The following is a 27999-nucleotide window of genomic DNA, read 5'->3' on the forward strand; positions in this document are numbered from 1 at the left end:
CGGCACCACGGACTCACGCAGGCGCGTTCCATCGCTCGTTCAGTAAACCTGTTGAACCTAGCGCTGTTAGACCCTGAGACCTCAGAAGAAAAGACGTAGTTTCTGTTCTCGAGGGTAAGGTCCGAGCCTGAACCGTGTACGTAAGTCTTTAACTGTGGCACACAGTTAACGACCAGTACATATTTGTTTAGTAGATAAAAGATTGAACAAGTTAATGGTGACACTGACTAGGGAGGTGGGGTTTCAAGTGAACAGGCAGTTACAAAGCGGTTTGTTAATGCTAAAATATGAGAAGTACATGGAAGCATCCACTGAAGGCGTAACTAACCCACAGGGGTGGGGGAAGGGTGCTCAAAGAAGGTCGCCAGAAGGATGCAGGGGATAGAAATAAGGACAAGAGAGTGTTCTAGGTAAGAGGAACAGCATATGCAAAGGCTTAGTGACTAGAGAGCACGAGTGCCCTCAAGAAGAGTTAAAGAATCTGGAAGTTATCCTGAGGACAAATTATCCTGAAGCCACTGGAAAATGGTGTCCTGAGGCAGGTGTTCTAGAGCTAGTGCTGTCCCGGTGCTGTGTGCAGAGGCAAGACTGCAGGAGGATACCACTGTGGTTAGAGATAATGGTGGCCAGAACTCAGGCTGTGATAATGGGAATGTGGAGATGGAGTCAAGAGATATTTATTTAGAGACAGAATGGGCAAAACTGGTTTTCAGATTGGATGTGTTTGGGGAGTGAGAGACCCAGGTGACCCCTGGCTTTCTGGCCATTGCAACCGGGTGGATGGCAGTAACATTCCTGAGAGAGTGAGCTCTGTGAAATACAGACTGAAAGAGAAAGGTCCAGCTTTCCTCCTCCATTTTAACAAACAGGCATCCTGGTGTTCAGCATGTGGTTTGTGAGTTTACAGTGCTTGAAACCTCCAGATGGTCTCATCTAGTGGTTATTTGTATGATTGGCTTGGGATTTGGGCACACCTGGTTTGAATCTTGGCCCCACTATTTAGAGGCATGATTTTTGGGTTTATCAGCAAAATTTTCAAGGCCTTGATTTCTTCAGATAATAGTATGCCCACCTGATAGGGCTGTTGGGATTAAGTGAGATAGAGCCCTTAAATGTTCAGCACCCAGGGCCATATTGTGGTTGGGGAAGAGCAGCTGGATGTCTGTAGACACACAGGTGGAAGGCAGCTGATGCTCAGGAGGCCAGCAGGCCATCTGGGAAAGTGCTCACATCTGGAGTTAGTGGGGAGGGAGGGCAGAGAATGAGGAAGGGTTGGTGTAGAACCACCCGATTTAGTGCCTGGCACAGAACTGGCCCACAATGGTCACAGATGGCAGGATACTTAAGAGAATGGATCCTGCCTTTAGTGGTTATAACAGGTGAAGTGAGGAGCTGGGTACATTTATCATTCAATCAGCCTTTATCACATGTGGCCCTGAAGAGGCTGAGGACACAAGATAAAGTATGATTTCTGTTCTCAAGGAGCTCCCTGCAGGATGGAGGGGAGGGTGAAAAAAATATCACGGGGAGGAGGTCAGACATACAATAAAGAGAGGCCCTGGTGGGGCACCTGGGTGGCTCAGCCAGTTAAGTGTCTCACTCAAGTCATGGTCTAGCGGTTCGTGGGTTACAGCCCCATGTCAGGCTCTGCACTGGTGGGGCGGAGCCTGCTTAGGATTCTCTCTCTCTCTCTCTCTCTCTCTCTCTCTCTCTCCCCCTTTCTCTCTGCCCCTCCTGCATGCTCGTTCACTTGCTCTCTCGAAAGAAAGAAATTTTTAAAAAATTTTAAAAAATTTTAAAAATAGTTAGCCAGGGGAGCTAACTAAGCCCTGGAGGGGCCTTAAGGGGGCAGGATTCAGAGCAAGGAGGAGGAAAGGAAAGAAGAAACTTGAAAAGGAGCAAGGAGGCGCATAGGCTACCGAGTAAAGTGGCGAGGAGGGTAGTTCAGAGCTGGGCCACCACTGTGTGCTGAAATGTCCAGGACAGGTCTAGAGGTGAGGGGTCAATTGAGTGAAATACTTCTTTGCCCTGCTCTAGCTACTGAGTTGCTCATTTGTCACACCTGTCTGTATTAGACCTTCCAGGGTCAGGGAGCCCAGGCTCGTGGGGAGGAGGGTCTGTAGACACAAGGTCACAGATCAGTGTGGTAACACAGGCACAGATGTCCCCCTGGGGTGGTTTGGGAGCTGGGGGGGCAGCTCCAGGAGGGGCAGGGAGGGGGCCAGGAAGATGAGGAGAGTGGAGAGGCAAGGGTGTTGCCAGGCACTGGCCCAGACTGCCTCATGGGTACCCAGGAAGCTAGAAGCTGTGAGAGTTTGGAGCGGAGGGTGTGGTGGAGAGAGGGCACACTGACTCAGGACTTCTTGCATGAACAGGTTGGGGAAGCTGGTGTGTGAATCTGGAGGCCTTAAAGGCCTTGGTAGAAGAGTAGATGTTACCCTGGAACAGGAGGGAGCTGTGGACTGGCCTCAAGCCAGAGAGGGGCAGATTCCTATAAGTGAGCCTCTCAGGCTGCAGTGTGCAGGGTGGGCCGGGATGGCTAAGGGGAGGGGCTGGCAGGCCAGTGAGACTAGTTAAGAGGCTAGTGGGCCAGGGAGATTCGTGGGCCAGGAAGGCTAAGTGACAAGGCTGTAGGGCCAGGAAGACTAGTTCAGAGGTTGGTGACCAGAGAGGCCAAGTGAAGTGACTTTTAGGCCAGGGAAGCTAGTAAAAGGCTGATGGGCCAGGGAAACTAGTTAGGCACTGGTGGAACAGGGAGACTAGTTAAGGGACTGGTGGGCCAGGGAGGGTAAATGAACAGATTGCTTGGCCATGGAGACAAGTGAAGAATCTGGTGGACCTGGGGGGCCAGTTAAGAGGCCAGTGAATCAGGGAAGTTAAGTTTAGAGGCTGGCAGAGCAGAGAGTCTAAGGGAAGAGGCTGTCGAGCCCAGAAGCTAGTTCAGAGGTGGTAGCCAGGGAGGCCGAGAGAAGAGCCTGGTGGGTAAGTGAAGAGGCTGGTGGGATAGAGAGACTAGTTTAGATGCTGATGGGCCAAAAAGTCTAGTCTAAGAGCTGGTAGGACAGATACTAGTGAAGAGGCCAGTGGGCCATGGAGACTGGTTAAGAGGCTGATGGGTCAGGGAGACTAGTTCAGAGGTTTGCAGGCCAGGGAGGCTAGTGAAGGTGCTGGTAGGCCAGGGAGAATAGTGACTATGCTGATGGGCCAAGAAGGCTAGTTACAAATAAGGCACTTGTGAGGGGGCTGGCAGTTAGGGAGACTAAGAGGCTGGTGGGCCGGGGAGGCTAAGGGAGGAGGCTTGCGAACTAGGGAGGCTAAGGGAGGAGGCTGTGGGCCTGGGAGACCAGGTAAGAAGCTGGTGGCCGGGGAGGCTATGAGAAGAGGCTGGTGGGTCAGAGAGGAGGCTAAGGGAAGAGGCAGGGGCCCTCAAGACTTGTCAGTGGCCCGAGGGCCAGGGAGACTAGTTCAGAGGTTTGCAGGTGGGGGAGAACAGATAAGCTGGTGGACCAGAGAGACTAGTTAAGAGGCCAGGGGAGCTAACTGGAGAGGTGGTGGGCCTAGGAGATGAGTTCAGAGGTTTGTGGGCCAGGAAGGTAAGGAAAGAGATCAGGCTAGGGTGACTAGTTAGGGGCTGGTTTAGGTTGGAGTCCTGAGCAAGGTCCGAACTGCTGGTAGGGCCAGAGCAGGTCCAGATCTGACCCTGGACTTAGCTGGATTAAACGTTCCAGGGTTTGCATGGGATTCTGCCTGCCTGCTGGGTGAGGAACATTCCTGTTGGAGTCTGTGCTGTTTTAAGGACCTAATTTGTTGAGAGTCTTTGAGGTCAGGCTAAAGGGAAGCCTGCCAGTAGTCACAGGGCAGTCTTCCAGAACACAGTGTTCACCTCCCTCTCCCACCCCCCAGCTCTCTAGGAGTCTGAGAACCAGTCCTTGGTTCTTTCAAGTATTTCACCAAGATCCCAGGCCTTACCAAATACATGGTGGCCACCCATAGAAAGCACATGCACAAGAACAGCCAAGCCTCTGCGACAGGCCAAACTTTATTTGGAGTTTTCCACTTACACGACTCCCAGCAGAGCCGCATGACATGTGCAAAAGTCTCCCCAGAAAGCTGGGCCTCGCAGTGTGTAAAAAAGGCCCCCCATGGGGCAGAGCTGTGCAACCGTAAAAAAAAAAAAAAAAAGAGAGAGGGAGAAAGAAAGCAGTCCTCCAGGAAGCCTGGCTGGGGCAGATATAAATCGCTGTGGGCCAGGCCACGTGCCAGCACTGCTGCTGGTTCTGGGTCTGTTTTCTCCTCCGATTGTGCTTTCTTTTCCAAGTCCTTAACACTCTGGGGTCGTGGCCACCAGAGGGGCCAGACACAGTCCTTAGCAGCAAGGTGGTCTGGCCGGCAGTGCGGTTTGAGGGTGCCCTCTCTCACACACGCAGACACCCCCAAACACATGCTTCCCCACTGGCCTCAGCCCTCCCCCACCCCACCTTCGTGTCACATTCACGGGAGGAACACTGCCCTGAGACAGACAAAGCCCTCCAACCCCTGGGGGCATGGCAGGGTGGGGAGGCTAGGCCGTTCACTTCACACCCCAGGGCAGGTATTTGTGGTATCTGTTTCTGTGCGTGTGCATCTAGGTGTGGTACGTGTGTTTGTGTGTGTGTGTGTGTGTGTGTGTGTGAGTGCATTGGCCGGAGGTGGGGGCTGAGGCTGGGGGAGGCACTTCAGGGATTCAGGGCACGTTGACTTTGAAGGGGCTTCCGGGAACACTTTCGTCGCCCCACTTGACAATGAGGATGTAGTCCCCTTTCTCCTTGACGGTGTAGGTGACATTGTAGACCCGGTTCCCCATGTGCTTCACGTACACCTCCTCACAGGGGGTCTTGGGCCCATGCACGCCCACCATCATCATGTTGGTGCCTGGAGGGGGAGACGGAAGGGGCTGGCTTACACCAGGGGCCCACAGCCCCATGGTGCCCCCCACCTGCCATGTTCTTGTGCACTTGCCCACTCTAGGAAACCACCCTCTCCTCCCTTGGCATGCCTGCTTTGCTGCAGTCCACGGTGAAGGAGTTCTTCTGGCCCACAAAGGCCTGGGACAGCCCAGGGCCCCGTGTCACCACCTTGCTGGCATCCGAGGAGAACTTGGGGATGGAGCTGTAGCTGGAGCCACGGCTTGAGGAGGATTTGGTCACGGTCTCCACCAGAACTGTGGATGTTTCATGAAGGCTGTGGCCTCCAGACAGCCGGGGACCTGAGGGACAGCGTGGGGTAAACACAAGCTGGGTCAGAGGCCTGCCTTCCTGAGGCAGCAGGCCCTCAGCCAGCACCAACAGCCCCGTGGGCCACATCCCTTCCCCGCTGTGGCACCCAGAATTCCTAGTGAGCCCGGCTGTGCGCACAGCTAAGGCTCATCCTGAGACCCTGGGCCTCTGATGGCTCCAGCCCTGGCACGGTCTGGGAACTCAAGTCCCAGGGTTAAGAGTCTTGCTTTAAAAAGGAACATATATCCAACTGATCCTTCACACTGCTTCCAAAAGGAAAGCTTGCTAAATGTTTACTGAGCTTTGTGTTTTAGGAAACCAGAAACATATGAAGAAAGTTAAGCTAAAGCTTGGGAGCCACTGCAGGGAAAAATTAATCAAGTGACAGACAACAGTAAAGAAGAAGGACTTGATTTTCAAAAATGATTCTCCGTGGTTCCACAGAATGGTGTGCCGTGCAAGGTCAGGCCCACTTTATTCCTGGTAAGTTGTCCGTGGATTTTAGGTCAGACTATGACTGAATATGAATGGCTGCTGGAGTCATCCAAGCTGGGTTGGGCTGCAGGCTGGGCTGGAGGGATGTCCCCCACCCCGGGCACTCACCTGTGACTTTGGCCTTGAAGGGGCTGCCCACGATGTGCTGGGGGCCACCGTACTTGATGGCAATGAGGTAGTTGCCAGGAGCCATGGGAGTGTAAGTGACAACATGGCCCTCAGGACACTCCCGACAGTCCAGCTGCACCTTGGAGGGGCCATCGATGGTGACAGACAGGGCCCCTGAGCCCGCATTCAGGGTGTTGACAATGAACTCTGATGACACGCCTAGGGACCAGAGGTAGCAAGGCGGTAGGTTGGGCCCTAGGCTCCGAGAACAGATCTCTGCAAGGACTCAGCCCTCTGGGACAGGGCAGTACAGGACCAGAAGCTGAGTGCCCCAATATCGGACCCTCCTCCCTAGCCCCAGGCACTCACCAGTAGTGCCTCCCTCAAGTCCAGGACCATAAGCTGACACCAAGCCTGGGTCCCCAGCCTGGCTCTGTTCCCCAACGCGGATCTTGAAGGGACTGCCAGGGATGTGGGCACCGTTGAACTTGACATCAATAGAGTGGACGCCGTTCTCGTGGGGGATGAAGCGGATGGTGTGCTTGTCTGTGGGGCGGAGGGTTGGTGAGTGAGCCTTTGTTCTTCCCCTCCCCGTCCCAGAAGGGCCTGGCATGGGTGGGCAAGGCCAGGGTCAGCTCACCGCTGTCCAGCTCAGAGACGTAGCACTCCTCCACCGCACCCGAGGGCGTGTGCACCCTCGCATCAATCACACCCCGAGCACCATTCAGCTGCACCGCAAAGGACGCCGGCTGGTTCACCTTGAGCCCTGTTTCCTGCAGAGGCCACAGCCAGTGCTCAGAATCCTGGGAGGGTCTGGAGCACTGCTGTCTGCAGCCTGACACTGATCCCAACCCCAGCCTGGCCCGGCTCAGGGAGGCTCCCTTGGGAGGGGAGGGGGAGGCAGGGGCTGGGCCTATGGCCTTGGCATCTGCTAGGAGGTGGGCCCACTTGGCTGTGTTGGGCACAGTGGAGGATGACATGACGTATCCTGTCCTGACTAAAGAGATAAGATTCAAACACTATAAAGCAGGTCAGTGCCCAGAGGCCCAGAGGAGGAAGGGTGTGGCCTAGACTGCCCTGGGGAGGCTCCCTGGAGGAGGTGAGTCACTGGGGAGGACTTGAAGAAGCACAAGGAGGCCAATTGGGGGTGGGAGTGTGAGAAGATGATCCTGGGGTGAGGCATGGCGCCCCCTGCTATACGGATACTGGGAAAGAGGGAGAGACATCTGCCTGACTGTCTCTTCCAAGGTCACTGCTAAGCCCTGGACACATGGACCTGCCTTCACCTCCTGCCTATCTCTCAGGATGGCAGAGGGGCCCCACCCCATGGCACATACCTGGAGGCTGGTGACAGTGAGGCGGCGAGCATCATCTGAGAGGGAGGCCACAGGTACCACAAAAGGGCTGTCTGGTATGTGTTCATCATTGAACTTGATGGAGACCTCATAGTCACCTGGGGAGAGAAGGCTGGTCAGGACAGGCTCCTTGGGCCAGGGCTCAGGTCTGGAGACAGACTCACACTCCCAGGGGTGTGGGGTGGAGGGAGATGGGGCAGAGAAAGAGCAGGGACCCAGGTGAAGCGGGAGTTCTGTAGCCCATCTCTCTGCTCTGGTCAGCAAGCAGAAACCCAGTCTGGAAGGTCAGGCAGGCCCAGCTCCCACCTCCATCATGGACACCCACCTGGTTCCTGGACAACATAGGAGACCCCACAGGAGCCATCTTTTCGGTCCTCAAATGAAATCTCTGCCTTGCTGGGACCCTCCACAGCAATAGACAGGCCTCCAGCACCAGCTTCTCGGGTCCAAATGCTGAATTCAGCTGGGGACAGGGAAGCAGGGCAGAGGCAGTTCTTTAGCACGATTGCCCATCCTGCCAGCTGCCCTGCCCCCACCCCCTCTCCTGGACACCTGCCCCTCACCTGGCACACCGGCCACACCTCGCTCCAGTCCTGTGCCTCCAGCCCGCACTTTGTGGGCACCACCTTCACCCAGCGGCCCCACAGTGAACTGAAAGGGACTGCCAGGTACGTGCTGGCCGCGGTACTTGACGGTGACTGTATGGGGCCCCATTTCCTGGGGCACAAAACGCACACTGTACGCGCTGTCTTCTCCCTCGACAATCTCTGCGGCTTCCATCTTGCCCGATGGGCTGGTCACCTGTGCAGTCATGTCCTGGGAACTGGCCTCCCCTGCAGGAGGTGGGATGGTTAGGCTGACACTGGGCCTGCCCCCAGCCTTGGACCTTCCTTCCCTCCCTCAGTAAGACCCCTCCCCTTCCCAGAACACCCTGGCCAGTTGCCTGTGCCCTCCCCATCCTGTCCCAGGGGACAGAAGGCCCAGCCTCCCTGTGAGGACCCTGGCCCAGCACGGCCCTGCTTACCCTCCTGCTGCCGGGTGATGCTGCCAAAGGAGCCCAGGCGCTCCCGGCCCAAGAAGTCCCCGAAGACCGCGGGGAAGGGGTCTCCACCAACCTGGGTGGACTCCTCTACCCGCACCTCACGCTTGGTCTCTCCGCCGCGCGTCTTGCTGATCTCCGTGCGCTCTGTGCGGGTGTATGTGTGGCTGCTGCGTGTGAAGGTGCGCGTCAGGCGCTCCTGGGCAGACACCATCTGGAACCAGTTCCCTGTGGGGCACGGAGCAGTGGAGGTGAGTGTGCCGGAAGGACGGGGCCCCGTGGGGTAGGCTCTGGGCCCGCTGCCCTCCCCAGGGCCCTGCCAGGCTTTTCCTGGCTCCTACCTGGGATCTTGAGATTGAGGTCACAGGTGCTGCCAATGGTGGCAATGGAAGGTGCCTGTCTCCGCCGCGTGATGCTTTCCTTCATGCGACCCTCACCGGTAACCTTCACAGTGAACGGGCTTCCTGGAGGGGGAGAGGCGGGGGGAGCGGATGGCTCAGACACCGGCCTCCTGGCCTCTCCCTGCCCAGCTGTGGCCCAAAGCTTACCAGGCACGTGCTTGTCAGCAAATTTGATGTTTATGATGTAGGTGCCAGGCTCAGTGGGGCAGTAGGTGACTTTGCATGTGCCATCTTCCATGTCTTCACAGTTGATGTCCACCTTGCTAGGGCCTTCAATACTCAACCCCAGGCCCCCGTAACCTGGCAGGAAGCAAAAGACACATGTCCCTCAGGCCCTGCCACCCTGCTCTTCCCACCCCCCCACTACAGGCTCTGTCTGGACCAGGCACCCAGCATGTATAACCACCAATGAAAGCTGGCTCTGTGGGAGGAGGGGTAAGCCAGACACTGAACCAGACAGTCTGGGATGGGCAGTATGGAAAATTCCCCCAGGTGGGCCTCTTGGGTTCCAGTGAGTGAGGGACAGTCAGAAACTTAAGAGAGCTGAACTTTCTCTTAACATTTAAGAGGAATGACCCGGAACATGTACTTTCCCTCAACTGGACCCCAGAACGGGAAGTCCAGGGAGGAGGCGATGACTAAGGGCTGCTGGGCAGGAAAGTTCAAGTCCTTGTTGGAAGCACCAGCCAAAACAAGGGGTTTCTGGGGCGAGAAGCACCTGCGTTGCGAGTGTCCACGATGAACTCCGCCACCTGGAAGGTGTGTCCCTCGGACAGGCCCTTGCCCCAGACCCGCACCTTGCTGGCATCTCCGATCTCAGATGGCCCCACCAGGATCTTGAAGGGGCTGTTGGTGACATGCTTGCCACTTTTGCGCACGCTTACCACGTGCTCCCCAACCTCCTTCGGGGTGAAGGAGATGCCTGTGGAAAGGGGGGTAGTCAGGCATGGTGCCCAAGGCCTGGCAGAGCACCCCTTCCCAGCTCCTTTCAGGTCTTCCTCTTCCTGAGGCCCCTCCCCACGGCCCCACACTCACCAATGTGCCTGTTGGGCAGGCGCTTCAATAGGCAGGGCTCCTCGTTGCCTGAGGGGGCGCGGATGCTGGCAGTCAGCAGGCTCAGGTCACTCTCCGTGATCTTCAGTGACACATCCGTGGAGGTGCCCACATTGAGCTGTGATGTCCTCATCGAGTCATCGCCTAGTGGGGGAGTTTGACATGTCAGGCGGTTAGGACTCCAGGTAGCATGTTCTCATGGGGCTCAGGAGACCTCCTGACAGACCTGCCCACCCAAGGGGCAGAGAGGCCGAAGGCCCAAGAGAGCCTGGTCTTCATTCACGTGTTAGCTGCCAAAGCTTCCAGACAGGGCCCCTACCCCAGCTGCCTTGTGGATGCCTCCGGCCCAAATGGGATAAATCCCTAATCTGTGTGTTTTAATCGCAAGTCACACAGTTTCATGGAACCAAAACACTAGACCAGTCGGCACGGATCCCTTACTTGCTATGTGGCTCTGGTCAAGTTGCTTAGCCTCTCTGGGCCTACCAATCTATCAAAGAGGTTTATCAGTATTCTAACTTCATAAGAGTTACTCCAAACACTGAGATGATGTATTTCAAAGCCTGAGGGGTGGTTGGATATTTCTCACCTGCTACAGGGAATGGAATGTTCCTGATATTTGTACAAAAATGCCCTCTTCCACCCAAAGGGGCCCCTACGCTAGCAACCTTTGATTATTTGAACACACTGGTCTTGCACATCCATCGTGTGCTGGGGGCGTGTACTGGAGGCCTGTGTGCCTACTTTCGCCTCACCTGTGATCTTGGCCGTGAAAGGGCTTCCTGGGATGTGCTTGTCATCAAAGCGCACGATGATGCTGTAGTCTCCAGGCGCTGTGGGTAAGTAGGATACGGTGCAGGTGCCATCCTTGTTGTCCTTGCAGGTGATCTCTGCCTTGGATGGGCCCTCCACAGCCAGGGACAGGCCCCCTGTAGGGGGAGGTGGGGCTGAGATCAGAGGTCCTGCCCTCATCCCTGCATCTGGCCTCCTGCTCCAGCCCTCTGCCTACAGCTCCCCTCACCTTCCCCAGCATCCTTGGTGACAATGGTGAAGGTGGCCGGCTTGTTGACCATACCATGGCTCAGGCCTGGCCCATAAGCACTCACATGGCGGCTATTGATGGCATCCACGTAAAACTGCAGGGGGCTTCCTGAAGGAAACAGAGAAAGGGACTGGGTCACTAGTGAGGACGGGGGCTGCTTGAGCCCAGCACGGTCCCAAGTGCCTTCCTGTGGCTTCCCTGTCTGCTGTGGGGGTCTGTCTGATGGAAGCCTGCCTCCCACCGAGACACCAGCCTCCCCAGGGCCTGGGGGTGTGTGCTGTGTCTGCACACAGCAGGTGCACAGTGAATATTTGTCGAAAGAAGGCAGGCAAGAATGAAGTCACTGTGGGTTCCTCTCAGCCTGGCCCCAACTTACCAGGGATGTGGTTGCCGTCATACTTGATCCCCATCTGGTGCAGGCCTTTCTCGGTGGGTGCATACCTCACCGTGATGGTTCCATCCTTATTGTCGGTGATGTTGGGCCGGGCTGTTTTCCCAGAGGGCATCCGTACCTCCCCTGCCAGGGAACACAATTATGTAGGGGACCCTGTTTATCCTACCACAGCCCACCCTTTCCCTGCTGTCCCAGGCACCATGAGGTAGCCTGGAGCTGTGAGATGAAGCCCGAACTGGGACACAGAAGGCTCAAGTCTGAATTGCAGCCCTGCCCAACTTGCTGTGTGACCCTGGGTAGCTCACTTCCCCCCTCTGGCCTGGAAGAAGTCCCCACTCTGAGCTCTCCTGCCTTGGGGCCCCTGGACAGTACCTGTGAGTTCCCCTTTCTGCACGGTGAAGGGGATGACCAGGTTGAAGGGCCTAAGCATGGACTCCATTGGCTCTACAGGCACCACTGGCTCCTCTGTGGCCTGGGGCAGGGGAGAGGAACAGTCATTGGCTGGGGAAGGCCTGGGGAGCTTGGTCTGAGTCACAATTGAAGTCAGAGATAGGAAAGAACAAGATGGTTAATGGTGAAACCGGAGCGGCAGGAGAGGTGTGTCAGCTGCAAGAGAAGAGGTGCCGTGCTCAGCTCAGGGATGTGTCTGCCCAGCCTGATTCCCGCCTGCTCCCCAAGATGGCCCCCAGACCATGCCCCAACCCTGGCCACTGAGGATCAGAAGGAAGAAATGAAGGAGCAGGAGGAGGGTGACGTGTGGGAGGCGGCAGTACCCAGTGTGTGGGGTAGGGGCCGGGCCGGTGCGGCTGCAGCACATCAGGAGGCTCCTCCACGTGGGGCATGGGGTCACACGCCTGGGAGACAAGGCACGGGAGAGCATGGCTTGTTACCCGGGAAGCCAGTTCACGCCAGCTCGAGTGAGTGAGAGCGGACTCAGAGAATGGCCCAGAGATCTGAAATCTCAGGCTGCCCATGAGGCAGTATGGATAATTTGAGTGCTCTACCCTCTAGAGGGCTTCATCGTCCTGCAGGGCCACCTTGGGGGTATGTATAGGGACAGTGGGCCTGAGGATCAGAGAAGAACATGGCAAGTTCCTCCAGAGAGAGCCGACCAACAACTGGAAGGGCCAGAAAACGGGCTGTGCTCAACTCCCAAGTTGGGAGGCTGTGGGAAATCAATGGTTTGACTCTGGAACACTCTGGGCCCAGAATCTATCAGGTGTGCGGACAGGTTCGTGATTCTTTGCTGCTGCTAAGAGGGCCCATCTCCCCAGCCAGTGTCCAGGGCCTTGGAACTTACCAGCACGTGGAAGGGGCTGTTGGGGATGTGCTCGCCTCCGAAGCGGATGGTGATGACATACTTGCCCGGCTCGGGCGCTGTATAGTAGATGTCAAAGGTACCATCGTGGTTCTCAACCACATCCACGTCGAGCTCCGCCCCATCCGGAGTGGATACCGTGCACGTCACCTTCCCCTTGCCTGCCGCCTTGGCGTCCACCGTGATCACTGTCTCCTCCCCGATCTGGATGCGGGGTCCCAAGCAGGCACCTGCCACCCAGAAGAGCCAAGCCAGGTTGAAGGTCTGTGGGGGCTGTGCTCAGTCCCTCTCCATTCCCAGCTGCCCCTGCCACCTCAGCCCACAGTGAGAAGAGAAGAAAAAGGGCACTCACCCAGGCCATGGCCTCCAATGGACACTGGAAACAGAGAAGAGTGTGAGGCCACGTAGCTGGTGAGAGGGGGTGGGGGGTGGGGGCAGGGGAGGTGGGAGAGGTGGGCTCTCTGACCAGCAGTCCCCTGGGGACTGGGCTAGGGACCTGGAAGAGCAATGAGGGGTGCTCGATGGTGAGCAGGGGCAGAGGACATGGGGTGGGTGCCTACCTGTGACAAGACACTTGCTGGCATCCCCAGTGGGCAGGGCGTGGATGCGGAAGGGCGAGTAGGGGATCTCGTCGCCGCCATACTTGATGGTGATGGTGTACCGGCCACTCATGTCTGGCAGGTAGGACACGGTGTACGTGCCATCCCCGTTGTCTCGGATGTTGGCTTTCTTGGGCTTTCCCTCCGGGTCCTGGGGGAGAAGCAGAGGTCAGGGCCTGCCTGTACCTAAACCCTGACCGGGGAAGTGTACTACACATGGACTCACCAGGATCTGGACGGTGAGCAAACCCTCACCGGCATCCCGGGCATCGATGGTGAACTCCACGGGCAGGCTGGCAGGGATGCCAGAGGCGTTGAGGCCGGGGCCGCTGGCCCGCACCTTGCTGGCATCATGGGCAGGAAGCACCTTGATCTTGAAAGGGCTTGAGGGGCAGAAAGGATGGACAGTTGGCTGGGGGTCTGGGGGGAGGACTCTGGGGCAGGGAGGAGGGGGCAGACCACATCCTGAGTTTTGTGGGAGGATTACTCGAGGGTACCCGTGACAGACCCTAAGAATTTCTGCATTCCCAGGGAAGATACTGTGGTCGGTTTAAAGAAGAGGGTGCAGGAGGCTGCCTTCTCCCAAGACACTCATTTTGTAGCTACGTGGTGGGAAAGCCCGACCCAAGGAGAGCCCCTGGGGCTGTGCTGCCTGTGTGGTGACAGGCAGGGAGCCCCAAGGAGGCAGGGAGCCCCCCAAGGCAGAGGGGTGGCTGAGCCGGAGACCGGATGGGGCCAGAGTGGTGGGGGGAGGGCACACCCAGGGCCCTGCCAGTGGCCGGCAGGTGTGGCCCCGGTGGGAGCACCCCAGTGCTCAGCCACAGCATGGGAGCCCAAGAGTGCTTCTCACCTCCGTGGTACCTCCTGGTCGGCATACTTGACGGCTACCGTGTAGGGCCCATCGGTGGCTGGGGTGTAGTGGACGGTGTGGGTGCCATCTCCCTTGTCACGCACCTCTACAGGCTCGGCTACACCTGAGCAAGGGGGGAGGGTCAGCAAAGCCTCCTGGTGCCCTGCCCCGCCTCCTTCCACCCTGCCCCAGACATTCGGTACCTGTGGGGCCCAGCACGGCCACTTGCAGTGGGGCCCGGCCGGCTTGGCTGCAATCCACCGTGAAGGTCTGGGGTACCCGGGCCCTGACACCGGCCCCTAGCCCCGGCCCTGAGCACTTCACCTTCCCAGGGTCCACCACATCCTTCACCGGCACCCGGAACGGGCTCCCTGCAAGGAGAAGGACATCAGCCCCTACCCACCTGCCCAGAAAGGTCTCTGACGCCGAGGAGGCAGGGGAGAGGTTCTCCCTGCCTTCCCTGCCTCTGAAATATCAGAGAGGCCAGACCAACATGTATAAATGCTTAGGAACTTGCTCATAAACGGGGACAAATAAACTTGGCTGCAGACTAAGGTGGGGCAAACCTTATGTGCTAGGCCACAGGCCTGGAAGACCTTCTTAAATTAATAAAATGCTAAAAATGGATTATTTTAAAAATAAAATGCACTTTTGACCATGAAGTTAGAAAAGTTAAGGTGGAAAAAAAAAAATGTCCAATTTCAGCATGCCTAAGCCCTGCAATAACAGAAGACATGACCTGCCCAAACAGCTCAGCCCTGTTCTTTGCGCGAGAAGGCATGAGAGAGAGGCTCTCCTCTAACGGCGAGAGTGGCCTGGACTGTGTCTGAGTGACAACCCGTAAGGTCTGGCGCTCTAGGCAAAGGGCCGGGACGCCAGCCCTGGGCCTGTGGGAATGAACTGAAGGGTTGTCCCATCAGCAACAATCACTGCCCTGCCTCTTGGCCACAGCCTCAGCAGCCACACGTTGTCACTGATGCCTTCCCTGCACAACCCTCCCCCGCCACCCACTCTCTCTGCACACCTGGGATGGGCCGCCCCCCAAAGGTGATGTTAACGTCGTAGTCTCCAGCGGTGAAAGGGATGTACTCCACGGTACAGCTGCCATCTTTGTTGTCCTTGCAGGACATCTTGGCTTCTGAGGGGCCCTCGATGGCTAGGCCAAGGCCTCCGGTGCCAGCTCCCCTGCAAGGCAACACCCTTCTCAGCTCTGCTAGGAACGGTGAGTAGGGAGAGGGAAGAGCCACTGAAGGGGGTGGGTGGAGGACAGAGGGCAGGCTGCTAGGTGCCCAGCTGAGGAGGGACAAAGGAGCTGATCTTGAAACACCAGGGGAGGTAGGCTCCTGGGTCACCCTGGAGAGGGGGTGGGATGAGGCGCACACAGGAAGGACAAGGGAGAAGGGTGAGTAGCTGGGATCAGGGTGGCTACAGCATCGGTGTCCAGATTAGGAAAGGGGGAGGATACCTGGTCTCCACAGTGAAGTGGTTGGCCTTGTTGACCAAGCCGCTCTCCAGGCCAGGCCCAAAGGCCCTCACGCGGGTGGGGTCACAGCCCTCGGTCACGCCCACTCGGAAGGGGCTCTTGGGCACAGCTACGTCATCATACAGGACCTCCACCAGATGCACGCCTGGAAGCCAGCCACACAGGGCGATCAGGGCGTGCGCAGCCCCTAGCACCCCATCCGTACTGAGAGTCATCGGTTCCCCACCGTCCCTGCTCGGCCCAGGTCCTCACCCTCTTCATAGGCTGTGTACTGCACTCGGTAGGTGCCGTCCCCGTTGTCTGTCACATAGGTGTCCGTCTTAGCACCCGAGGGGTTGAGCACACGAGCTGTCACGTGGTTCCCACCTGTCGCTGTTAGGGATCTTGCGTCCACAGTGAACTCAGTGGTCACCTCACGCAGGACACCTGGGTCCCAGGAAAAGAGTACTCCGTGTGAGTCAAGGGCAGCCTCACATAGTCGCTCATGCCTCTACCCTCCCCAGCTTTCAGGCTCTTGCTCTTATCCGCTACTTCCCAGCCTGAGCCCAGCCACCCTCTGCCCACCCCCCCACCTCCCCCCCCCCCCCCCCCGTGTGCTCCAGGCCCCTGCTTTGCTCCCGTCACCACCGTGTGATATTCTGTTCATGTCAGGCACCCCACCAGGCTGTGGGCCCTTCAAGGGTGGGTCTGGGTCTTCTGTCTCTCTTGACCTTCCACTCTCATGCCTCGCCAGGGGCTGGCCTCCAACAGGTGGCCACTCACACTCACTGAACTGGGATGAACTATCTCTTGACCTTCTACCCAAAGCTTTCCTACTCTATTCTCTACACTGGGGTCCTTAGCTTTCTCAGATCAGGCACCTGATCTGAAAGCTGGGATCTCCCCGGAAAGACGCACATAGGCAGACACAGTTTTGCCACGTGAGCAGAGGCAAAGCTCCATGCCCAGCCTCTGGCCCTTGGCTCCTTCTCTGGGGTACCTGAGCCCTAAGGACTCCAAGCGTGCCCAAACCCTCCTTTTACCTCTGCCTTGGCCCTCCCTGAGCCCTCAGCCCTGCTCCCTCCCTCCTGCTGATGTCCAGGGCTCCCTGACCAGCTCCACCTCTCTCACTCACCGTGAGGCTCCACCCCAGGCCCTGAGACCTTGACTCCACTGGTGTCGACAGCAGGCTGCACGTGGACGCGGGTAGGGAATTTGGGGACAGGGTGCCCGCCATACTTGATGGTAATTGTGTAGGTGCCAGGAAAGGCGGGGCTGTAGGTGATGTGGTAGGTGCCGTCGGCATTGTTGTGGATCAGCACCTCGGCCTTGACACCGGCGTCCGACAGGATCTCGATGGTCAGCTCAGCCTCGCCAGCCTCCGAGCAGTCCACTGTGAAGGTGGCCGCCTCGCCAGCCTTGCCACGCTCCAGGCCCGGCCCACTGGCCCGCACCTTGCTCGGGTCGAACACGGGCCGGATGGTGGCCTTGAAGGGTGAGCCAGGGATGTGGGCTTCGGCAAACAAGATGTTGATGGTGTACTCGCCAGGCTCCGTGGGCAGGTAGCTGACAGCACATGAGCCATCACCGTTGTCCTGGCACTCAATCTTGGCCTCACAGGGGCCCTCCACAGTCAGCCCCAGGCCGCCCGTGCCAGCCCCCTTGGTGTCAATGGAGAACGGTGCCGGGGTGCCAACCAGGCCGCCCTTGAGACCAGGCCCATAAGCACAAACCTAGGGAGAGGAGCAGGCATATAGTTTCCTTACATCCGGCCTCTCCCGTGCCTGGTCTTCGTGGCTCCCCACCCAGCTAGGCACCTTTAACTGTAGCACCTATGACAGGCTGAGTCCTTACAACAATTCTAGATGAGGGAACGGAGGCTGACAGATTAGTTTGTCTCGGTTAGTGAAGCTGGAGCCCAAGCCCGGGTGTGATCAAAGGCCACATTCTTCATAACTAGGCTGTTTCAAAGGCAGGTCCTGAGATGGAGGGATCACCGTGGCCTTGGACCCAGGGCTGTAGTCATTCCAGGTACACGGGCCCTCTTGCCTCCGTGACTCATCCATTTTCCCTATAAACCCTCAAATCCCAGCTCCCTTCAACTCCTATCTCCTTACCTTGGAGGGATCGGGGGGCAGGACACCCTCCACAGCAAAGGGGCTACCGGGCACTGGGTGACCGTCGTAGGTGATGTCCACCTTGTAGGGTCCCTCCTCAGGGGGCATGTAGCGCACGGCCTGGGTTTCAGCTCCGCCCCCAGGCTCCAGCTTGCAAGGGATGGGGCGACGGGAGGGTGAAGTCATCCGCACATCCAGCTGCCCTTGACCGCCAGCCCCACGTGTGTTCACAGAGAAGGCCTGTTCTTGCCCCACAGCCACCTCTGCAGAGAGGTCAAGGGGCACAGTGAGCAGAGACTCCGGCCCACCCCACAGCACTTCTCCCTTCCAGGGTGGCTCCTGCCCCACTTACTGCTGTTCAGGCCTTGAACTTTGACTTTGCTGAGGTCCAATGGGGGTGCCACATTCACCACAAAGGGGCTCTTGGGGACAGGGTCCCCACCGTAGGTCACCGTCACTGCCATGTTGCCCTATCAGGTACAAGAAGAGGTTAGAACTGGGTGGCTTAGACACGGCCTGGCAACATGCCCTTGGCCGATGTGGACCTCGGGCTCAGAGTGGCACAGCCAGAGAGGATAGGTGCCAGGAAAGGGCCAAGACGACCCAGAAGTGGTCCTAGGAGACCGGCGGAAAGAGATGCAGGACCCTCGTCAACCAGGATGGGTGGGGTGGGGAGGAAGCGGGACACACCTGCTGGACGGCCGTGTATTTGACGGTGTAGGAGTAGTCATGGTTGTCGATGATTTCAAAGTCCCGCACGGCCTCACCCTTGGCAGCCCCGGCAAAGTGCACGTCCAGCTTGGCCTTGCCGGCTCCCTTGGTCAGCACCGTGAAGTGAGTGGGCTTCCCAACTTCCACACCTGGGGAGCCCACCCCAAGACAGCGGTGAGGGCCTGGTGGACACCTAGCATCGATCCCGGCCCAGCCCAGCCCCCGCCCAAACGCCTACCCGTGCGGTTCAGCCCAGGGCCCTCAGCCTTGACTTTGCTAGCATCGTGGGATGGGTCCACCTTAATGTGGAAGGGGCTGGCAGGGATCTCCTGGGTGGAAAAAAAAGATCTGGTCAGGGTAGGCAACGGTAGCTTCTGAAACAGCCCCTTTGTTCCTTCTGAGGCCCGCCGCCCGCACACAGAAAGTGCTCTGTCGATGGCCGCGCAACTGTCCCCAAAGGACAGGATATGAAGCTGCGGCTTAGGCTTGGAGGCTGCAGGCCACCAGTGACGGCCAGAAGCCAAGGGTAGGGTACCTGGTTGGCAAACAGCACCATAATGGTGTAGCGGCCGGCCCCTGGGGGGGTGTACTTGACTGTGAAGGTGTCATTGTCGTTCTTGATGATGTCAAAGTCGATGTCAGCTTCTGCAGGGCCCACCACTCCGGGAGCGCACTTGATGCCGATACTCACGTCACCTGAGGGGAGGCAGGCACAGGGCCATGAGTGGGTTCTCAACGGCTGCCCCCACTTAGCTAGAAGCAGGATCTAGCCAGAGTGCAAGCCCCACCTACCCAGGCCCCGCCCACTCCCCTGACCACAGCCAGGCACACCTTGCCCAGCCTCGCTGCAGTCCACGGTGAAATAGGTAGGCTCGTTGGCCTTGAGGCCCGTCTTCTCCACGCCTGGGCCATACACCTTCACCCGCTCGGGGTGACTGCCTTCTCCCACGTTCACCTGTCGGGAGGAGGTTGATGCTCAGCCCAGGGCCCCTCCCACAGGCCCCATACCCCATCACTACCCACCCCGGCCTCAGCGGGACCAGCCTCAGCCTCTTTGTGGGTTTTGAGGTGGGGAGTGGAGACAAGGGCCCAGGGACGACCAACATCTCCTGTATGGGGCTCCACCCTCCCTCTGGGACCCCAGGCGGCAGGGGGGCAGGACAGGAGGACACACCCGGAAGGGGCTCTTGGGCACATTGACGCCTCCCCAGGAGATGATGATGGTGTGTTTAATGGGCTTGGTGGGCACGTAGGAGCAGCGGAAGGTGCCGTCGCCATTGGGGATGACCATGATGTTGACAGGGCAGCCATCAGCATCCTGGGGGGGGGGGGTGGTAACCAAACGAGAGTCTTAAGAACACTCCGGCCTCCTCAGAGCACTGACGCCCTCTACTGGCCTCAGGCAGCCCTCCTCACCTACTGCCTCAGACCTCAGGCCAGAAGAGCCCAGCGCCACGTGCTATGGTGGCGGGGAGCACGCCCTGGGAGCCATTTGTGTGGCCCAGCCTCCCAGCCCAGGCATCTGCAATGTGTTAGCTGGGAAAAGGCTGGTTTAAATCAATGTTTCTAAAATTGAATAGTGAACATGTTAAAGGAAAATCATCCTCTTGAACCCAAGAGTACATTCGTTAACTTCTAGGGATTAGCAGACAGCAGCATGAGAAATGGACTTGGGAAGTCAATGTCATATTCAAATCGTCTTTCAACTGCAAAATTATTAGTACAAAAAAATACACTTTTGGTAAAATATGTTCATAAGGTTATCATCAGAAAACACATTTTTAAGTTTCCCATAGTTCTTTTGGATCCGTGAGAGTCAAGCCGGGCCAGTGACGCTACAATTTCCTCTGCCTCTCACCTGCCTCTGCCCTCCCAGGGTTCCTGCCCAGGGCAATGGGGGTAGCAGGACCGGGCAGTGACTTACCTGGGCATACAGGTTCAGGTCTCCCTTGCCAGCAGCACGGGCATCGATAGTGAACTCTGCAGGCTTGTCCACGATGCAGCCAGTGGGCTCCAGGCCAGGCCCAAAGGCCTTCACCTGTGCAGGGGGAGGAGCGGAGGGCTAGGTTGGGGACTGGAGGAGGGCCTGCTCACCCCATCCTGGGCTAGTATGCAGGCCCAAGGACCCCACCTTATCCGGGAAGCAGTCAGGTGCGGCTGGCTGGATGTGGGCAATGAAGGGTGAGTCTCGGATGTCCTCGTCATCGCAGATGACGTGCACGGCGTACTCCCCAGGCTCCGTGGGCCAGTACCGCACATCGCAGGAGCCATCCCCCTTGTCATCACACTCGATCTTGGCCTGTGAGGGCCCCTCGATGGAGAATCCTGGGCGCGACGGAGGGAAGATCAGGGGGTCCAAGAGGCAGCTTGGACACTCGGGCAGGTCTCCTATCGCTCCCTCAGTCACCCCTCCATCCCACTCCGTCTCATCCTGATACTATCCAGCGTTCCCGCCTCCCGTCCCCAGTCACCCCCCGTGTCCCTCCATCGCACCACTCCCCAGCGTTCCCGCTTGCTGCCACCCAGCCACTTACCCAGTGTCCCCACCTCCGTGCCAATGGCCTCCACCACAAAGTCGGCCGACTTCCCCACCTGGCCAGTTTTCAGGCCGGGACCCCAGGCCCGTACCTTCTGCGCTCCTGCCTCTGGGCTCACCTGTACCTCAAAAGGACTGGGCGAAGAGGGATCTGGGGTCAATGCCGGGAAGCACCTCTGCCAGAGGTACCAGTCCTCTCTTCCCTCAGGCAGCCTGTCCTCCCCTCCCCAGCCTGTGAGGCCCCAGACAGGCAGGCCTGGCGGGTGCGTGGTGCTTACCTGCGGGGGATGGCATAGCCGCCCCACGTGATGGTCACCACATACTTCCCAGGCACCACAGGGTGGTACTCACACTCGAACACGCCATCTCCAGCCTCTCGCACTTTCACTGGCTCTTCTGTGCCCTCTGAGGAGACAGGGAGCACACAGGGAGGTGATCACCAGTCTGAGAGCCACAGGTCCTCAATCCCCTCGGGGACCCCGGCACCCGGGCCCAGCCTGAGGGCAGTGCGACTAGTGGGCAGAGACCACATGCCATCCCTGTGCATGACACCCAGAGTAGCGTGTAGGGTGAAAAGGATCATTTCCAGTTTGCAGGTGAGAAACTGAGGCAAGAGAAGAGACAACATGCCTAAGGTCCCATGGTACCTCTGGGCAGAGTCTCTTCTTGGAGTCTCTCCGGGGCGGGGCATGGTGCTCGTTGTCACTGCCCTCAGGAAGCCAGAACCACGGGCCATGTTTCCTCCCTGCCCTCCCACCCCCCCAGTCCTGGGCCCCAGCACTCACTTGGCCCTTTGACTGTGACCTTGAGCTCTCCGCTGCCGGCACCCTTAGTGAACACCTTGAAATCAGCCACCTCTTTCACACGCACACCCTTGGGCTGCAGGCCCCGCCCAGAGGCACGGCAGGCGTTAGGGTTACAGGCTGGGGGTTGGAAGGAAAAGATTAGGGGTGCTGAGGGGCTGGAGACAGAGCCTCAGCCCCTCACCACTCATTTCCCACCTCACTGGACATAGTCTTCCTGACCCTCACAGGCACAGGCTATGGCCTCATGCAGTCCTCCCCCGTGCTCCCCAGGGCCCCCGACACAACTGGGGCCCTTGGGAGCCATGCTGGACGAGGAGCCGGCTACAAGAAACCCTCCCTGCTGGGCTTCTCAGAGTCAGTGTCACTTGGGACACAGACATGGCAGAGCCTGGGCAGAGAGTGGGGCAAAGAGAGAGAGGGGAAGGCCCCAAACCACCCAAAGCTACCCACCCAGAGCCATCTGAGCCTTCTCAGGCAGAGCCACCATAGCAGCTTTAGGACTAGGTCATGCCATAAAACACTAAGCGAGGCCACAGAACGAGATATTCAACATAACATGAAGCCTTCTGCAGGTCACAGGCAATGCATGGAAATCAGCCTGCCACAGAACACTACCAGTGGCAATGAACCCAGACCTTGCTACTTGCAGGCCAAAGAAGAGTGATCTCAGACTGCCACGGAACACATAAAATGGCATAGGACCCAATGGGATGCCACAAAACAGGCAAGGACGTATAATCCAGGCCTACCACAGGACACAGGCAATGGCACAGAACCTGGGGCCCGTCACAGAATGCCACAGAAGGGGGGCAATTCCACACTGCCTGGGCCATTCCACACAGCACAGGTGAGGCCAGTCAGCTGTGGCCATGCTGGCCCCACCTCCCCTGGACAGTACTAACGTGGCACCACTTTCTTGGCCTGGTGGAAGATGGGCACGGAGGGGACGTGTGACGGCAAGGGCTCTGAGCGGCAGGGAGAGAACCAAGTGGCGGGAGTCACCACCCGAGGGCCGGGGGTATGGGTGCCCATCACATATGCCCCCACAACCCTTGCAAGGTGGCACCTGTCTGTATACTTTGCTGTGGTCTCCGGACCCTCCCTGGGATAGTAGGTGGAGAGATGACCAGGATGAGATCTCTCCAGAGCTACCCCCTGCCCCCGCCCCATGGATATTCTACCTATTTTAACGCCGGCTCCCCTCCCACCCCTGGATTTAGTGGTTCGTTTCCCATAAACCCTCAGCCCCGGAATTTGGTGGCAATTCTCTCTGTGTCCTGGCCTCAGGGAGGGTGGCTGTGGGGCTGGGTGAAGGGCCTTTTACCTTCAGCTACATGGACGGGGAAAGGACTGCGGGTGATGGGGGCACCAGCGAAGGCCACATGCACCGTGTGGGGCCCCTCCATCACAGGCCTGTACGTGCATCGGAACGTGCTGTCGCCCTTGTCCTCCAGGGCCACCTCCACTGTGTCCCGCCGGCCCTGCGGGTCCACGATCACCACGGCAACATCACCAGTGCCGGCCCCTGCCGTGCACAAAAAGTCGTCAGCAACCCCCTCTCTGGACACAAACAGCTGCTCGGGGCTCCCTCACTCTGGGACCACCCACCCTCTGGCTGAGACCCTGCCCCTGTCCCCCATCCACATCACCCCATGTAGTCATGCGCTGCCCGCCTGACATCCCCCTAGGGCCCATCCTTACCCGCAGTATAGATGTCAAAGTACGTGGGTTTGTTGGCCACATTGCCCACAGGCTCTAGGCCAGGGCCACGGGCTGACACCTTGTTGGCATCTCCCAGAGCCATGCCCACGTTCACCTCAAAGGGACTGCGTTCGATATTCTGGCCAGCAAAGAGCACAGTCACCTGCAGGTCAGGGGCCAAATGTTAGCCTCTCGGGGAAAGCAGTTCTTTTGAGAGGGGGGTGGATGGGCAGGGCGCAACCGAGGCTGGGGAGAGGTGGGCTGCTGGGCATGCTGGGGTGGGCTGCGAGCTGAGAGAGGGCTCCACGACGACAGAGCCAAGGACGTGAGCGGGATGGGGAGGGTCGGCAGGGAGATACCTTGTGCAACCCAGCAACCTTGGGCACATAGGAGACAGCATAGGTGCGGTTCTTGTCATTGTTGGGAACCACTTTGGCCTATCGGGAAGGGAAAAGACCGGAAGTCACAGAGGCTGCAGCCCCTCCTGACCCCACAGTGCCTGGCAGCACCCACGGTGATGCTTCCCCCAGAACCTGGCCTAGTAGTTAATTCTGGCAGCCATCTCCAGGCCAGTCCCGCTAGCAGCCCGTGGTCTCTGGTTCGAAGCCCATGCCATTCCCTCTCGTCCTCAGCAGCTCTCCATACCTCCTCGGTGTGGCCCTCAGGGTCCTCAATGTAGACCAGCACCTCGCCCACGCCGGCATCCACCGTCTGCACGGTGAAGTGGGCAGGCTGTAGCACAGTGTTGCCGTGGGGCTCGATGCCTGAGGGACAGACGGCAGAGCCAGGTTACTTAGGAAGACCCATCCTAGGATGGACCCGACTGCCCAGGGAAGACGCAGGGACTCGACACGTACCAGGCCCGTAGGCGATGGCCTTCTTGGGGTTCAGCTGTTTAGAGCGAACAGGGGCACCAGGTTTGAGTTTGGCCTTGGGGAACTGGGACAGGTAGGTCATGACAGAATGCTCATCCACGTTGGGGTCCACAATCTCCTCGGGGGCAATCACCTGCCACAGGGAAGAAGGGAGTTACAGGGTGCCCTCTACCCAGTGACCTCGGTGCTCTCCCCGCTCTTGACCGGGCATCCTCCTAGACCCAACCTCCGTCCTGGCCCTCCTGGCCCCCTACTCTCCCCCACCCTCTTTGTTCGTGTACCTGGGGCACCCCGAGCCAGTCGTCCGCCTGCTGCATGGCCTCCCGGGCGTTCTCCACAGGCTGGTTGGGGTCCCAGGCTTCCCAGTCAGGGCACAGGCCTAGAGGGATGGTAGAGGGAGACGATGAGTAGGGGAAGGCAGCCAGTCAGAATGCAGAGCATCTGCTCACCCGACACCCTCACAGGCTGCGGGGTCACGCCCGCTGCCACGCAGCTCTGGGCCCCTGACCAGCCAGGTTCTTGCTGCCCTCCTATGTTACGGACCATCGCTGGGATGCCCATCGCCATTGGGAGGCGCGGCAGCCCTCCCTAGCACCAACAATGAGGCCTTTCTGCCCTGGCTGACGCAGCCTGGCACCAGCCCTGCCAGTCAGCCTTCTGCCGGCCCAGGCCCCAGCGCAGACCCTGTCAGGACAGCCCCCCCCCCCCCAATCCTTCCCGCCTCACTCCTGCTGCCTCGGGACAGCAGGTTCCATCCCGCACATGCCTCTGACGCCATCCTCTACAAGGTCTCCTCACAGCCTCCCTCAAGTCCTAGAGCTCCAAACACTTCCCACGTCAGCCTTAGAGCCGAAGACACCCTCATTAGCCACTTGGGGAAACTGAGGCACATAAGGGCATGTTATGAGAGGATAGGTTCTCCTCTGTGGCCACCCAAAACACAGCCCTCCTAATGGGAAGAATGCTGAGGCAGCTCCAGATCACTCCTGTCAAGGGGTGCAAAGGTCAGGGGGTGCCTGGTCCAGGCCAGAGCTGGAGGAGGGGTGATGCTCACTGGCTGGGAGGGGGCCGGCTCAAAGGCTGGAATCCATGACCGGCCGGAACAGCTGAGCTCACTTCTGGCGGCCTCACCAGCTGTGGGCAATGGCTCAGCAGCTGGGAATGCTTCCCAGGCGGCTGGTGCCCCCGCCTCCCACCCCCTGCTCCCCAGCTGACCCCAGACTGGGGAGGATTCTCCCAAGGGGCCATGGCTCCCCAGAAGCAGAGCTGACCGACTCAGATTAGAAGGCGATCTATCTTCTTGGGAGGTGATGGTCAGCAAGGGAGATGCCTATAGGGCAGGGCTCTAGCCAGTCATGGCCTCAGTCTTCTCATGGGCCCTGACTGCCCCCCCACCTGACCGGGCCAGGGCCTACGTTTGAGAGGACAGTGTTGGGCCACCTGTCACTGGGCAGCAGCACACCAGCCTCAGTCCCTCCTCAAACCTCTCCCAGAGCCTCACAAAGAAGAACCTTCTCAGGGTCTGACTTCTGGGCTTCTTGCTACAAGTCCTACCACATTTCCTTTCTCTCAGCTCAGCAGAAATGGTACCCGTATGGCAAAGTAGGACACTCGTGGAGCAGGAAGTTGAGACCTTGGGCTCAAGTTCAGTTCTGCCACAGATAAACTGTGTGATCTTGGACAAATCACTGGCCCTCTCTGGACCTCATTGCCCTGACTGTAAAATGAGGAATTCTGAACCTTTTGCTGCAAGCTGCAGTATCTGTCACACCCGCAGGAAGGGCCTGTCACCAGCAATGACTGTCAGTTGGAGCAGAGGGCAAGCCCCACAGGCCGTCCTGATCCCCCAGCCCGGAGATATGCATTCTGACAGCCACAGCCCTCAGCACCACCAGCGAAGGGCTCCATGATGGGCCCACTGGTCCACTTACCAGGGGCACAGTTGTCCACCAGGGCGCCCAGAGCTTTGCCATCCTGCCAGTCACGGTTGAAGTTAGTGATGGGCAGCTGGGGCACCTTGTTCTGGATCCAGCCGAGCAGACGCTGCTTGGGCGTCTGCTTGCGGGCGTCCTCGTCCTCCTCATCCTCCCACATGGGCATGGAGATAGAGTAGTGTAGGATCAGCGTCCAGATCAGACCCAGGATCAGCTTCAGGTTCCCATCCACAATGGCCTTGCTGTCTGCAGAGTGGAGGGGACACGCTGGGCTCAGCGAGGGGGCTGCCCTCCACAGCTCAGCTCACGGGACAGCTGCTAGAGCAGAGGGGGTCAGGCCTCCCGCTTTCGGAACCCGCCCCCTTCTCTGCCTACCGAATTCTCACCCTCCAGCAAGGCCAAGGCCGCGCCCAGAGGCCTAACGTTTGGGGTCTGCCTACAGCGTGCCCCACAGCAGGTACTTTCACCTGTGGAACAGCGCGTGCGTGGGCCTCCATCCGGCTACAGGCCCCCTGGCGATCGTCCGGGATTATAAGCCTCTGCGGGGGGGCTGCGCTGTTTTCATTTTTTAAGTTTTCTTGAGGTGTGCCTGACACACAAGCTGCACGTATTAAACTGGACAAGCTCTGACAACATGTATGTGCCTATAACGCCATCACCACAAGTCATAAACCTATCCACCTCTCCCCAGATTTCCTTGCACGCACCCCTTTGTGGTCCCTCCCCGCCTGCCCTTCCTTGTCCCCCTTTCCAGGCAACAACTGGTTTGCCCTTGGTTACTATGGATTAGTTTGCATTTTCTAGAGATTTATACAAATGGAATCATATAGTAAGTACTCTTTGGTTTCTTTCACAGTAGACACTATTTCTCTACACTCAGAGCCTAGGACTTAGTAGGATCTCAGTAAATACTAGTTGAATGAATATTTAAAAAACTGAAATTAGAGAGGAATTAGAACCTGGTTCCAGCCGAATTCTCCTCTTGAACACCATAAAAGGCTTTTGGAACAAAGTTCGGGGAGGGGGGAGGGAGAGGGGGGTACAGTGCATGCTTGGGTAAGGCTTGAAAATCATGTTTTCAAATGCTGGGGCCAGTGGGATTTCACATGAGCCAGGGGGAATGTCACCCGTGTGGACTCAAGTGTCAGGAGCTGAGACTCTTCACCCATCCCCACCTTGGAGGAATACTAGGGACCAGAATCGCTTCCTCAAGATTCGGGAGACCTCGTTCTCCTTCAACAGCCAGAGTGAAATATCCAGGAGCCTGGATGGCCTACAGTATGAGTCTTTGGAAGCCAGCTTATTTGTAAAGGGCAATGCAGGCCTGAAATCCATCAGCTTCCCTGAACACTACTTTTAGGAGGTTGGGAGGGGGGGACAGAAGATTCAGCCTTGTTTACTGGCGTTGCCTGAGAGATGGGAGAGGGTGGGGCTGGAGGCGCACCCCCCTCCCCCCCACCCCACCCCTTACACAACTTTTCCTCCTCCCCTAGATCTTGGGAGAAAACAGTCCGGAGACCAAAGGCCTGGGGAACCCCAGCATCCCCCACCCCATCCCCACCAGCCCCCAGGAGGAGGAATCACAGCCTCTCTATCCCTCTGGCCTCCAGCTCTGGCCCCCTTGGCTCCCCCACCCTTTCACTGATTCATCCTTCCTTCCCCGGCAGCTCCCCAGCCCGCCCCCTCTCCCCCTGGCTCTGCTGCAGCACAAAGGTTTGGCAGCTTTCAGATTCCATGACACAACTCACTCCCGGCCTCCCGGTGCTTCAGGGCGCCCTCTCAAACACACAGGCCGCCATACTCTCACACAGTCTTGACACCCAGTGCCCCAAGGCCTCTCACCACCCCGACAGTCTCCAAAGCCAGTGCTCACACACCCAGAAGAGCTTCTTGCAAACCGGGGGGGTGGGAGGGGGGGGGCCAGATTCGTGGGAGGGAGGCCTTGAGG

At 58.3% G+C, this 27999-nt stretch overlaps 1 protein-coding gene and 1 long non-coding RNA gene across 15 annotated transcripts in view; one reads left to right on the top strand and one right to left on the bottom strand.

Moving 5' to 3' along the window:
- Nucleotides 1–26054, top strand: LOC131509013 (uncharacterized). Of its 9 annotated transcripts, none has more exons than XR_009260260.1 (7): nt 1–140; nt 5570–5738; nt 6889–6957; nt 7107–9891; nt 10305–12871; nt 14242–15131; nt 22114–22794. It is a non-coding gene; the product is annotated as an uncharacterized LOC131509013 (long non-coding RNA). The 9 variants fall into 9 exon arrangements; XR_009260253.1 differs by adding an exon at nt 25691–26054 and having other exon boundaries at nt 2–140; nt 5570–6422; nt 6889–9891; nt 22114–22388; XR_009260257.1 differs by having other exon boundaries at nt 2–140; nt 5570–6422; nt 6889–8503; nt 9023–9891.
- Nucleotides 4021–27999, bottom strand: part of FLNC (filamin C) — a 27319-nt gene continuing 3340 nt past the window's right edge. The window contains exons 2-49 of one of the 6 annotated variants that reach the window (XM_058724336.1): nt 26049–26297; nt 24399–24496; nt 24100–24250; nt 23888–24006; nt 23602–23679; nt 23243–23405; nt 22866–23066; nt 22444–22506; nt 21521–21658; nt 21014–21140; nt 20734–20870; nt 20331–20524; nt 20124–20237; nt 19374–19517; nt 19031–19154; nt 18735–18895; nt 18438–18528; nt 18179–18348; nt 17841–17958; nt 17489–17751; nt 16507–17104; nt 15645–15818; nt 15375–15537; nt 14934–15094; nt 14113–14280; nt 13910–14033; nt 13286–13442; nt 13021–13210; nt 12813–12836; nt 12443–12690; nt 11916–11996; nt 11515–11614; nt 11125–11265; nt 10728–10856; nt 10462–10635; nt 9689–9850; nt 9372–9575; nt 8801–8953; nt 8594–8716; nt 8238–8480; nt 7777–8046; nt 7539–7676; nt 7196–7311; nt 6499–6631; nt 6228–6404; nt 5859–6077; nt 5036–5245; nt 4021–4911 (exon numbers count right to left, since the gene is read on the bottom strand). In XM_058724336.1, coding sequence (XP_058580319.1) covers nt 4724–4911; nt 5036–5245; nt 5859–6077; nt 6228–6404; nt 6499–6631; nt 7196–7311; nt 7539–7676; nt 7777–8046; nt 8238–8480; nt 8594–8716; nt 8801–8953; nt 9372–9575; nt 9689–9850; nt 10462–10635; nt 10728–10856; nt 11125–11265; nt 11515–11614; nt 11916–11996; nt 12443–12690; nt 12813–12836; nt 13021–13210; nt 13286–13442; nt 13910–14033; nt 14113–14280; nt 14934–15094; nt 15375–15537; nt 15645–15818; nt 16507–17104; nt 17489–17751; nt 17841–17958; nt 18179–18348; nt 18438–18528; nt 18735–18895; nt 19031–19154; nt 19374–19517; nt 20124–20237; nt 20331–20524; nt 20734–20870; nt 21014–21140; nt 21521–21658; nt 22444–22506; nt 22866–23066; nt 23243–23405; nt 23602–23679; nt 23888–24006; nt 24100–24250; nt 24399–24496; nt 26049–26297 — 7871 coding nt within the window. In that variant the 3' untranslated portion in view covers nt 4021–4723. The remainder of the gene's footprint in view (nt 4912–5035; nt 5246–5858; nt 6078–6227; nt 6405–6498; nt 6632–7195; nt 7312–7538; nt 7677–7776; nt 8047–8237; nt 8481–8593; nt 8717–8800; nt 8954–9371; nt 9576–9688; nt 9851–10461; nt 10636–10727; nt 10857–11124; nt 11266–11514; nt 11615–11915; nt 11997–12442; nt 12691–12812; nt 12837–13020; nt 13211–13285; nt 13443–13909; nt 14034–14112; nt 14281–14933; nt 15095–15374; nt 15538–15644; nt 15819–16506; nt 17105–17488; nt 17752–17840; nt 17959–18178; nt 18349–18437; nt 18529–18734; nt 18896–19030; nt 19155–19373; nt 19518–20123; nt 20238–20330; nt 20525–20733; nt 20871–21013; nt 21141–21520; nt 21659–22443; nt 22507–22865; nt 23067–23242; nt 23406–23601; nt 23680–23887; nt 24007–24099; nt 24251–24398; nt 24497–26048; nt 26298–27999) is intronic. The other 5 variants (XM_058724338.1, XM_058724339.1, XM_058724340.1 and 2 more) reach the window with 5 other exon arrangements.

This window comes from Neofelis nebulosa, chromosome 4 (genome assembly GCF_028018385.1).
Source record: "Neofelis nebulosa isolate mNeoNeb1 chromosome 4, mNeoNeb1.pri, whole genome shotgun sequence".
Classification (NCBI taxonomy): Eukaryota; Metazoa; Chordata; class Mammalia; order Carnivora; family Felidae; genus Neofelis; species Neofelis nebulosa.